Source organism: Ailuropoda melanoleuca, chromosome X, assembly GCF_002007445.2.
Source record: "Ailuropoda melanoleuca isolate Jingjing chromosome X, ASM200744v2, whole genome shotgun sequence".
NCBI classification, from domain to species: domain Eukaryota; kingdom Metazoa; phylum Chordata; class Mammalia; order Carnivora; family Ursidae; genus Ailuropoda; species Ailuropoda melanoleuca.
This window is the reverse complement of record NC_048238.1, coordinates 107,574,286-107,586,671: the sequence shown is the minus strand read 5'-3', so window position 1 is coordinate 107,586,671 and position 12,386 is coordinate 107,574,286. Positions and strand designations below refer to the sequence as shown.

The window sequence follows — 12,386 nt, the reverse complement described above, 5'->3', positions numbered from 1 at the left end:
GATGGAAAAGGCCTCTCAACTAAAGAGCTATCACAAAGCCCATGCAGTTTGCTGCTCAAAGCTTTCTCAACCCTCACTTGAAAGAGAATTGACTTTGATGAAAAACTCTAACAAGCTTGGCCATTTGATTCCCACCCCTTAGCAAATCATAAATGGCGAGGAAGGGGAAACAGTCCTAGAGGCACAGCCACTGGGAACACTGAGACATGAAACAGGTGGCCAAAGAAAATGACACAGCCAAGTCAGAACTTACAAAGCACAGGAGTCTATGGCCATTTAATATAGAGGCAGGCATTCCTATGCATCTTAATAGCTCCCAAGGGCATAATTATAGCACAGTCCAATAAGTGGTGCTCATCATGTCTAAGTTATCAAGAAAGACGAAAGCATGTTCGGTAGAACTTTTATAAGAAATCAGAAAAATATTAATTACATCTCAAAATGATTCATATTACATGATTCCTATGGAAGGATGGGCCTTTGGTTATCCAAGAATTTTGATCACCCAGAACACCTCATTTCTTTCCCAGAATGCCAAATAAATGAAGGGTTAACCATTTGTATGTCCTTCACTACATACTAATATTTCTACCTGTTATTTTTCACAAGGGATTTCATCACAGTCATATGGGGCGAGTTTGGGCTCGTATAACAGTAGGAATCAAATGACAAGTTCCAAAGTCAAATAAACCAAAAACTTGGTTAGAGAGTCACACATGCAGCCAGTCACTGTACTGGTCCCAGCAAGCCGGCCTGAAGTTTTAACCTTCATCCAAGTATTCTCAACTTTAGACCCAAACAGTCAGCTGTTCAAGGCATCAGGGCAGTGATTTATGAAATGAACTCGAGGATTGCATTATTTATTGAATTTGGGTCATTGAAGTTATGTGTTCTTGATACCTATTGTTTTTTCAAGTAGGGTCCACACCCAACGTGGGGCTTGAACTCATAACCCTGGGATGAAGAGCTGGATGCTATATCGAGTTAGCCGCCCAGGTGCTCCTTGATACAGTTTTTAATGTTAAGATGGGTAAGACTTTTTAAAACCAGAATTCCAAACAAAGGAAACACCTCTGGATATCACCCAAGGTAGCATACAAACACACCCAACCCCGACTGGAAATAGCTTGGTTGTGGGAAAAATCTGCATTGTTCATGCCATAATTGTTGATGCCCATAATACAAATTTAAAAAAAACACCTGACTTTGTGCATTTCCTTCATAGACATGTCATATAAGTAATTTTAATAATAGGATATAATGATGTCAAATTGTTTTCACAAACTTAAGTGAGAATATTTTCAATATTAACTTTGATGATAATCCCACAATCAGACGCTCCCACAGGATCTAGATTCTAGAGCAGGGATTGGCAAACTTTTCCTCCAAAGGGCCGGATACCAAAGATCCTATGCTTTAGGGGGCCGTACAGTCTCTGTCATAACTCCTCAATCTGCGGCTGTAGCGTGAGAACAGCCACAGCTAATACGTAAATGAATCAGTGTGGCTGGAGTCCAAGAAAGCTTGAGTTATAGATACTGAAATTTGAATTTCATATCACTCATGTTACTTTGTACCATTCATAGTAACTCATAATATTCACAACTATTCCATTCTTTTTCTTTTGAAAATCCTAACCATTTAAAAATCTAAAAGCCCATGGGCTGTAGTTTGCCAGCCTCTGTCTGGAGTTTGACTACCTCCACGAAGTCTTTACTGAACTTCCCCTGAGGACACTATTAGCTCCCTTACTTCTGCTTAGCGATGTACTCCATTCCTCGTGAGTTTTTCCATTCTCTATGAGCAAACATGGCCTTCTCAATTTGGGATGGATAAGTAAACTTCAGTAAGTTGGGAATTTCCAGCTGTGTCTGGTTTTGTAAGCCTGCAGACTCACTGACTACCTGACCTGAAAAATCCACTGGGATTATATATACACACAGGCGTGCGTGCGCAGACACACACAGATAGTGCAGATGGGGAAACTGAGGCTCAGAGGAACTGGAGTAGGACCACCTGGCTAGCGATTAGCAGAGTCAGGATTAAAAGCAGCCAGGTCTGCAGCTCCCAAGGGAATTGAGCTGCTCCAGCTCTCTCAGGAATGTACGAGAGGGATGCTCTCTGAGAGGGTGGCATCGCCTGGGTCCGGTGCGAACACGGAGGAAAGGGGGTCACCCAGGCACATGTATTTACTGTACAGGGCCACATTTTGGAAAATGGAATTTGAACCGAGGCATCTGTAAACCTGTGTGATAAACACATCACCACAGAACCTGATTCCCTGATTTATTAGCTGGATGATTCGGAGCACATTACTTTACTCCATGCCTCAGTTTCCTCCTCTGTGAATTTGGGAGAATTGAATTACCAATCTCTTTGGGTTGTAATGAGGATGGAATTATTTACTAGATATTATGTGCTTAGAATGAGGCGAGGCACGTTGCGGCATTTGTTGATGTACTTTTCTTTCAAACCAACATTTTGGCAGGAACCAAGTGAAACAAAAGAGTGGGTGTGTATCCATCCTGGTTTCACCATTTTATGCCAGTTGCCTCTACCTTTATCATGGGGTCGATGGCAGCACAGATAATTGGCAGAAAATGCAAATCATGCCTGATTCCAAATTGTGCACTTACTACAAAAGCCCATTTAAACAACCGGTTCTATTGTATACACTTGTAAATGTCAAAATTGCAACTTGCGCGAATTATCTCCAAAATTGGAGAACACAGCTGAAAACACTGCAATTGCTGAACCAGTGTTGGATTCAACGCCTGAAAAGGTTGGATGGATCCCTTGGCTGGGATGCTAGGGAGAGGACCCCAAGCCCAGAGCGGCCTAAGGAGGGACACTGGGCATACAGGAGGGAACAACACACATACCAGCCAGAGACAGAGAGGGTTGCTGCTCACTTACTTCTGACCCCTTTCAAAGGTGGGTGGGGATCACTAACTGCAGTTTAGACCAATGTCATTGTTAAACTCACGACCCTAGAAACTGAAGTATGACTGGGTTTCTCCTTCTACAAACAGTCTAAACTCCTTTGCTGGCACTCAAGGTCTTTTACAGAGATGCACTCATTTGCCTGGAGTTCAGATCTCTCTCCATTTCCAGGACCACGCCATGAGCCCTCATCTCCTCGTGCCTTGGTCCCTTCTGTTCTGCTGCATGGACTGCTCTTCTCTTAGGCCCTTCTCCACCTGTCCAAGGTGTAGGCATCCTACACATGCTGCCACCTCTCTGAGCACTTCCTCAACCCCCGGGGACCTTTAGACACTTCTTGGAACCTTCTATTCTCTAAGAAGACACTTTTGGCACTGTTTTGTCATTTAGCTGATAACACATTGAGGGTTTCTCCTCATCCTTAACTTTAAGTCTATTGTATGCCCTCAGGTAATGGTTTCTGAATAAATGGATGGATGGATGGATGGATAGATGAATGGATGGTTAATTGGATGGAAGGACAGAAGGGAGAAAGACATTACTTTTTCTTTTTAAGCGTGTTATTAGAATAGCCATAGTTATTTAGGCGTTTTAAAAACTGATGGTGAGAAAAAATTCTCAGTGGGAGCAGGTGAGGAAAAAAATTAAACATTTGACCATAGAACCGAAGAAGAAGTTCTATCAATAGGATGTGTTGGCGTGTAAAAGACCTGTGTGCTTGTGAGCAAGCACTGGAAGGTGATAGACAAAATTGAAAATCGACCCATTAGGGTGAAGAGTATAGGTTTTTTTAATTAAAAAATAATCTTGGATGTTGTTGTTACATCACCTAGTTGGTCTTCTTAAGGGATGAGCTCACTCTCCGGATTCATCGTTCTGGGTACAGTAACATAGACAGTGGCAGGGCTCTAGGTAGTACAGTCCGCAGGCCAGCGTCTGTGGATATATGCTCTTAAAGACTCCCCTTCGGTGGGCACCTGGGTGGCTCAGTCGGTTAAGCGTCTGCCTTCAGCTCAGGTCCTGATCCTGGGATCCTGGGATTGAGCCCCACATCGGGCTCCTTGCTCAGTGGGGAGCCTGCTTCTCCCTCTCTCTCTGCTCGTGCTCTCTCTCTTTCTCTCATTTGTTCTCTCTCTCTCTCTCTCGCAAATAAATAAATAAAATCTTTAAAAAAGACTCTTTTGGGAAAAATGAAATTTATATTAACATCCTGAGGGGCGAGAGGAAGTCTAGATTTTTTAAAGATTTATTTATTTATTTGAGAGAGCGTGTAAGCGGGAATGGATGCAGATGGGGAGGAAGAGGGAGGGAGAAAGAATCTCAAGCAGACTCTGCACTAAGCGTGGAGCCCAACGTGGGGCTTGATCTCATGACCCTGAGACCATGACCTAAGCCAAAACCAAGAGTTGGATGCTCAACAGACTGAGCCACCCAGGCGCCCTGAGGAAGTCTAGACTTTATGGCATTAGAACACCAAGGTCATTTGTATTTTTAGGACTCCGATCGGAAGACTGGTACAATTGAAATAAGATAAAGGAAAATGGAGGCAGGAAGAGAATTGACCTGTCCTGGGATGGAAAGTGTGTTCTTCTCAGAGTTTCCGGAAGTATGCATGGCAGTGAGAGGAGCAGGCCAGGAATGGGTCATCTCCTGGTGAGGAAAAACAAAGGAACTTTATTTTGGGGCACTTAGCAAATCAAACACTTTCTTGGCACTAAATACAGTAGGTCCCTTTATAAATACTTACGGACTCAATTGGCCTTAATTGTTTTCAGGGGAGCTTAAATTTGTTCCTTCCATTCCCCTGTCCCTTCCTGGTGCTTGAAGCCTGTCTATGACACAAGGGGCCATCCAACATCACTCGCACAGAGCCAGGGACAAGGAGCTCACTAATGCCTGAAACAGCCCGTCCCACGTTGAGACATCCCGATCACCCTATTCCTTCTGGTTGTGAGCAAAACCTGTCTCCCAGTAGCTTCTACCTATGGACTGTACTTTGGAACCATACAGAACACATCTCATCTCCTCTTCTTTCACATGACAAACCTGCAGCTAGTGGAAGACAGCAATCCTATGCCCTGGTGCTGCCTTTTCTCTAGCCTGAGACATTTGGAGCTTATTCATTCATTCATTGGGAACCTTCAACTTTTCTTCTAATGCTGGGGTTCTGCATTCTGTCAACTCTCTTAGGTGCTCCCAGGGGGGCCTCCTGATGGCCTGGGGCTCTTCCAGCTCCTGCTATCCTGTTTCAGGTGTGATCTGCCACCTCGGGGAAGGGCAGCACCATCACCACCTTCGCTCCCTCGCTCCAGATATTCTGACGCCCCTTTCTCTTGGTGGAGCCTCATGGTCACAAAATCAGGCATGTGCCGTTGATTTTCCATGCAAAGACGAGGTCGCTGAGGAGAATTCATTCTCATTCACAGAGAAGGTTACCATGAGATTGGTAGCACTGTTCTGTCCAGCCGGACACAGGGCGTTTCTGTGAGTTCGAGTCTCAACCTAGGAAGGAGAAGCGCCCAAGGCCCCCAAACTCTCTGTTATCAGCAGGGGCACCTTCTCGATTCCTTCAAACACTCCGTATGAAAAGAACTGCCGTTCAAATCTTGCTTGAGTCTTAGGGCTCGTGGCCAACACGCTTTACCCGAAGAGGAAGGGTAATTAAATCACAGGCTCAACGTCCCAGCACCAGAGATGACAAAGTTTGTGAAGCAGGAGGGGGCCAGCCTGTGTCGGATTCATCAGACATTCCAGTGTATAAACATGCAATATAAAAATCAATGCAATAATGGGGAGAAAAAAAGGCGAGCTTTGGGGAGGAGTGGAGAGGATCAAAGTTTATGAATGGCCTTTTTTTTAAATGAGTCAGTTATATAATACTTTCCCCCAATCTTTATGGGTAACATAATTAGTCATTTCAAAGGTAATATTAATAAGAACTCTCAGGTAGCACTAAAACATGTTTTTTCCCCCCTTCTATAATTACCCAGTTCAAAAAGAGCTTTGATGTATGAAGAGCTGTAATGCAAGGAGATACTTCACAGACCCATTCACAGCGGCAGTGCCGAAGCAGAATTTTAAGTATGATTCCGACAAGGGCTGACACAGATCGGAGTCTACCTAGCACTATTTAAAAGGAGGCGCTAAGGACATTAAACATGCATACAAGATTTAGAGGGGATGCTTAACCTACTTAAGAGAGAGACTACTTTCAAGTGTTTTTGAGTTGCGCATTTGTATGCAGTTGATAACGTTTGTACACTTATGCATTCATCAAAACTGGCCCAAAGTAACTCAGTGCGACAACAGTTTGAAGCCCAATTGCAATTACTGAATGATTTCTTTTACATTTTCAGTGTTTTCTTTTTCCGATGAAGGCTGGTCTTCTCCAAAATCCGTCCCACATAAGACATACAGGTCCTCCTTAGCCAGACCTAAGCAAGGGGCAGTAAGGCCCCAGCCTGGGATCAGGAAGTATTACCTCTCAGCAGCAACTCGGGTTCCATCCCTTCTCACCACTGGCTGTAGACATGTGCCTCTGGGCCCATGAAAAGGTGTTTCAGACACCTGGAAGGATGAACTCCCTTCTCAAAGGTGTACCCACCCCCCCGGGGTCATCTGAATTTACTCTGTGGCAGAATGCGAGGATCCCGAACCACTGTCTGAGCACACCACCCTGCCGGGCAGGCCACACAGAACTGCCGCCACGTTTGCATTTTCAATTATAACTGATTCTCTGCATTGGAAATGTGAGATTTCATGACATGGCAAGCCGATTCCGTGTTACCACCAATGCATTTGATTAAAGTAGGCAAGATGCAGTTGAAAGGAATATAATTTCCTGAAAGGCTATCTTCAGCAAGGAACGTTGGAGCAAGCTCTTTCACTTCTCAAAATGAGCTAGACCTGTAGAGTGTGGAAAGCTCACAGCAGATTTTCCATTGTCACCCTTTTCGTTCACACTTGAAGGATATTAATCTATTTTTATGTTCTTTCTATTGCCAAGATAAGAACCCCCACGCACCCTTACCCAACTGCACTAAGTCTGCCCATTCATCAGGTAGGAAGGAGCACCTGCTGTGCAGGGTCGCCAAAGCTCTTCAAACAGGCTCCAGTGCTGCGCACCTGCGCTGAACACCAACCGTCGCTCCTCCGTGAACAACAAACGTCTCTCCCACACACAGACGCACGCACACACGCATGTGAGGTGGGTCTGAAACTCCTTCATCTATGGGCTCCCTCCCTCCACCCTCAGAGAGAAATTAAGCAGGGGCTCATCTTCCCATTGGGCAGTGGGAAGTGAAAGCTGGTGACCAGTTCCAAAGCGCGTACTCTTTCCACAGCGCTGGATAGGTTGACTGTTCTTGTAGAGTTGACAAACACGGTTAACGGAGAAAGGACTAAGTAAGTAATGATGTGTCATCTTTCAGCATTTGACAAAGAATCGGCTTCACAAGCCACAGGCACTCCACATAATCTCTAACAGCCGGGTGGGTGCTTAAGTTAATGTGAGCTAAGACTTCAAGGTCAAACCCAGAAAAGTCAGAAAAGGCCCAATTTTCTTTTTCTTAAAGATTTTATTTATTTATTTATTTAGTTAGTTAGTTAGTTTGGAGCACGAGTGGGGGAGGGGCAGAGGGCAAGAGAGAATCTCAAGCAGACTCCATGCTGAGCACAGAGCCCGACACAGGGCTCAATCCCACAGCCCTGAGATCACGACCTGAGCCACAACCAAGAGTCCAACACTCAACTGACTGAGCCACCCAGCCACCCCCCTTTTTTTTTTTAAGATTTATTTATTTCCTTGAGAGGGGTGGGGTGGAGGGGCCAAAGGAGAAGGGGAGACTCTCAAGCAGACTCCTGCTGAGCGCAGAGCCTGACAAGGGGCTCCATCTCATGACCCTGAGATTGTGACCCAAGCCAAAATCAAGAGTTGGATGCTCAACCGACTGAGCCATCCAGGCGCCCTAGATAAGGCCCAATTTTCCACCAGTGGTTCCTTCTCCACCATATTATCCATACCACGGCTCATGGCTAGGACTCTAATGAATCCAAAACAAGTTGCGGGGAACATCACTTGGCTGGACTCAGACACACAAGCTGGGCGCGCCACTGGCTGAGGAGCAGAAGGTCTGGATTCCAGACTCTCCTAACACATGGCTGTCTGGCTGGCTGTTCTTTGTAGTAACTAGGATGGTGGCCCAAGCCTTGTCTTACTCAACTTTGTATCTCCAGTGCCCAGTACGTAGTAACTGGTTAATATGAGATACTATTATTAGTGTCTGAAGTTTCTGTGTTTGAATTAATAATAATAAGAAGAATCATACCGAAATTCACTAAGTGCTTATAGTGCGCCAAGCATTCAGTTCCCACACTCAGTCTTGGTGTGCTACAAATTAAAGAGGCGGGGTTACCTTCATACTCCTTTGGAGATACAAAGAAATCAAGTGACTTGTCCGAGGCCACACAATTAGTAAATGGCTGGGTCCGTTTGGTGGATGCCCTGCATTTTGTTCTAGTAACTTCTGCCAAGTAGTCATTATGTACTGGTCACTGGGATCTAGAAAAGATAAAAAGTCAAGACCTCCCCGAGAAGAGCTCACTCTGCTTTATGTGCTAACCACCTCGAGAGGGGAATGTGTTGAGGTGTTGGAAGGAATCCGTTGTGTGAGGCCTTTGGGAAAGGCTTCACTGTGAAGGCGAGAGGAGCCGCGCGTGTGCACGTGTGTGTGTGTGTGTCTGCATGTGTATCCCTTTCAGAGGCTAACATTCTAGGTGGCACATAGTAGATGTTCAAGCAGTGTATGTTTAGGTTAAACAGCATAACATAAATATTCAGGTCCTTACCTCGAAAAGTTAACTGAAGAGACGATTAATTTTTCAAATAACCATCTTAATGAATGCAATGGTAGTATCTTACATATTTCATTGTTGTTAGAGTCCAAAAGATCCCCCAAGGATCCCTGGACTAAGAGTAAGGAGAGCCTAACTCATGTCCCACTTTGGCCAAGAGCTACATGAGTGACCCCAGTCAAGTTGCTCGCCCTCTCTGAGCGGCCGTGTTCCCACCTGCAGCACATGGGCTTTAGCTGAGATGGCCTCTGGGGGTTCTCACAGCTGTCAGCACTGTTCACCTCTGCCCCCACATCTACGGGCCTGAAGAGGGGAAAGGGAGCTACTGCACGGGCCAGGGGTCCGGATAGCACGGCGTCGAACATGCAGAAGACTCATCGCGAGGAGCCCTGTGAGCAGGCCGGAGCATTGCCAGCATGAACCTCGCGGACAGGTAGCTCGGGATCTGTCCAGGGCTCCAGATGAGAGGGGCTCTGTACACCTCACCCCTTCCCTCTGTTGAAATACTAAGAATAATATCACTGCAATTTGGGAAGTACAAATTCTCGTGATTAAGAATAATAGTATGTGGGGATGGCCGAGTGGTTTTAAAACACAAATATGATTGAATAGAAGAAGAAGTACCCAAAATCAAGTTGGAGTTTATTTTCACAGAGTCTTAGACTTACGTGACCTTGGACTCCAACTTCCCTTGGGGGAGGAGATACTTTTCTTCCTGTTTTTAGTTCCAGGAAGCGTAATAGGAAAGTAAATATATACACTGAGCAGTCTGACATGCCGCCAGGGCCTAAGGACACCAGGAACATCAGCACCTTCCTTTCCCCCAAACTGACGAAAACCTGAAATAGGGAGTCCAGTCCATGTGGCCCGACTGCAAGTGGGTGTGTTCAGTAGACTCAAATCTGCTGCTTCTAGCGCAAAACCCCATGTATGCATGGGTGCAGGGGGTGGGAGGTTGTCAATAACTTAACCCGAAAACCTAATTTGCTTGAATAAATGACTTAGAACCTTTGTATCCATGGTTCCTGATGGTTCTCTGAAGAGCCAGAAACAGGCAGTGAGGGGGAGTGAGGCATGAGGGTTGCCAGGCAGTAAGGGTCAAGGGCCCTTGGGGTCCCCAGCGGGGCCGGCCCCAGGAATCGGGCCTCAGGAGAATTCCTCAGTCCTCAGTCCACTCTCAGCTGCTAACTGGCTTGAAGGAGGTTCTGCTCCTCCCTGATAGGAGAGGGAAGCCAGGCAGGGACATTAGCACAATGTCTCCGCCTCAGCAGTGGTGCTGGCTGTTCAATAGCAAATGGACTGCAGGTGCCGGGTTTAAAGGGATTCTTAGAAAGGCAGGGCAGGGAGGTTAAGGACCAACTGTATTTCCTTCCATGAGCCTATGATCATATTCTCCATCTCGGTAAAGTCGAGGATATTTGTGATGCAAAACTGAATCTGAAACAGCAGGGCTTGTTTGTTTTTTGTTGTTTTTACATGACATGCAAACATGGCTGACCAAATTGGCTAAGGAAATTCACCATTCTCCCGGGGATGGTGGGGGAGGAGTACTAGGGAAGGCCCGCTATCTCACAGTGAGACAGCTAACAGCCCCATTTGTCTGATTGTTTGCTCAGCTCTTGGACAATCCAACAATAGTGGAACCATAGACTTTTCTGGGCTTGATCACTAATACTCCTGCCAAGCCTCTCTAGTGGTCACAATGCTGTTCCATGAAAGTGAATGAATATTCTTCTCTTTGGAATGGTCTTAAGACACTCTACTGAGACTGCATCCTTGATTTCTATGCAAGTGCTGGTAGGGAAGAAGTTTAAAATCAACTGTCCTATTAAACATACCTTCCCAACAATGGGCCATCACAAAATGGCCATTAGGAATAAAAAAAAAAAAAGGCCAGTTCTTTTTTAAGTTTCTAACACTAAGTTATAATTTCACTGACATAGTATAAAAATCCTGGCACTGTTTCTTTCTTCAAATAAAAAACTGACTGCTTTATTCAAAACTCTTTAGTCTGGATGGTTGTTTCAGGGAATCTGGAAATTTTCTCCATCAGCCCCAGTGCTGTACATGCAAAAGGTCCAGCTCACACTGGCTGCCTTCGTCCTGGTACCCCCCAATCAGAATTTGACTTAAAAGCACCTAAATCTTATTTACAGTCAGGAGCACGGTGATCAGTGACCCCAAGGCTTCTCCATGTGTTCATTCAGCCAATCAGTCCACCCTTTTCCCATTGCTAGATGCAGTAGGTTCCATTCCATTTACTAAATATAAAACGGGGTTGTGTATGGCCACGGGCAGTTCCTTGTCAGATGTTCCACACTCAGAGTCCACACAGAAACCTCTCCAAAGGCAGCAACAGGTGGGCAGACCACCATGGTGACACACCGGGCAGAATTCAACCACACCCATGGAGTTCTGCACGTGTTTTCGGCCACAGCAACCTGAGGCCACAGCCCACCTAATTAATGGGGTTTGACACCCCAATAGACAATTGCCTTGTAAATTTGGATCCTTCTCAGGACATTTGTCTCCATTAGTTGAACCAATCAGTACAGAAGATTGGCCACTCCATTAGAAAACGTTGCTCGAATGATTTCAATCTAAATTGCCTTCTTCACAAAAAATTAGCACCAGTTCAAGAGTAGGAACTGTAAGAACTGGCCATTGGGAAATGATTTTGCAGAGACCAGGAGCAGAGAGGAACCTTAGGCAGACGGCTTCTGCTCCATGGGGCAGTCCAGGCGTCAGACGTTTCTGAGGTTTCCTGAAGGCCACTTCTTCCCTAACTCGGGAACTTGTTTCCTTCCTCCAGAAGTAAATTTTGACACTGTTACTCATTTTCAAAAGCGATTTTTAAACTTTACTGTTCAGTTTCTAGCTTTTGTGTTTCAAATTATTTTGCCATCAACTACATCCAAATGACCATCATTTAAAATATAATATAATAGCGTAGGCATCTTGTTTTCCAGAGCAACCTCACTGGAAGGAATGGCACACCATATCCTCATAGCATGAAAGAATTCTTTATGGCTAACCTCTAATTTGCCCCTTTAGCTCCAGGTCGGCTAAAGCAATCTGATAAAATTCACACACCTTCATTGGCTGTTCCCCCAGCACCATCTTTAACGATCTACATTTAGTTTCATTCATCCTAAAAAACATTTGAGTGTCTACTCTCTGCAAGGCATCTAAGAGCCGGGTAGCTGGACCAGATCCAGGCACAGGGTGTGGCTGGGCTCTACCTAGGTAACTAGAGTATTCGTAATTGGAATGGGTATGAGATAACAATTACTAGTTATAGTTCAAAAGTAGAACTAAAATAAATCTGTCAGAATTGGCTTTAAAAAAAAAAGAGTCACATTCAATTTGTTATCATGTTCCAGAAATCACCAAAGACATATGCTAATGTCACACTGTGGGACAGACAGACCAAGACTGCAAGTGCAGAGACGTGGGTTCTACGGTAAGTGAAAGACAAGTTCAGGCAAAGGGAGGCAGGAGGAGACATTTCGTGCAATCCCCAGTCTGAGCCTTTTTGAAGCCTTACACAAGGCATCAGTCTTCCTTTCTAAGGGCTGCTGTAGCTTTTC

The 12,386-nt window shown here is 45.2% G+C and overlaps 1 protein-coding gene across 8 annotated transcripts in view; it reads right to left on the bottom strand.

Moving 5' to 3' along the window:
• The window catches only part of AFF2 (AF4/FMR2 family member 2), a 444,617-nt gene that overhangs the window by 141,621 nt on the left and 290,610 nt on the right, over window positions 1–12,386 (bottom strand). For 5 of the 8 annotated variants that reach the window (XM_034648984.1, XM_034648985.1, XM_034648989.1 and 2 more), the window contains one exon: window positions 4,507–4,593. The exons of the other annotated variants lie outside the window; for them this stretch is intronic. In XM_034648984.1, coding sequence (XP_034504875.1) covers window positions 4,507–4,593 — 87 coding nt within the window. The remainder of the gene's footprint in view (window positions 1–4,506; window positions 4,594–12,386) is intronic. 8 annotated transcript variants of the gene reach the window in all.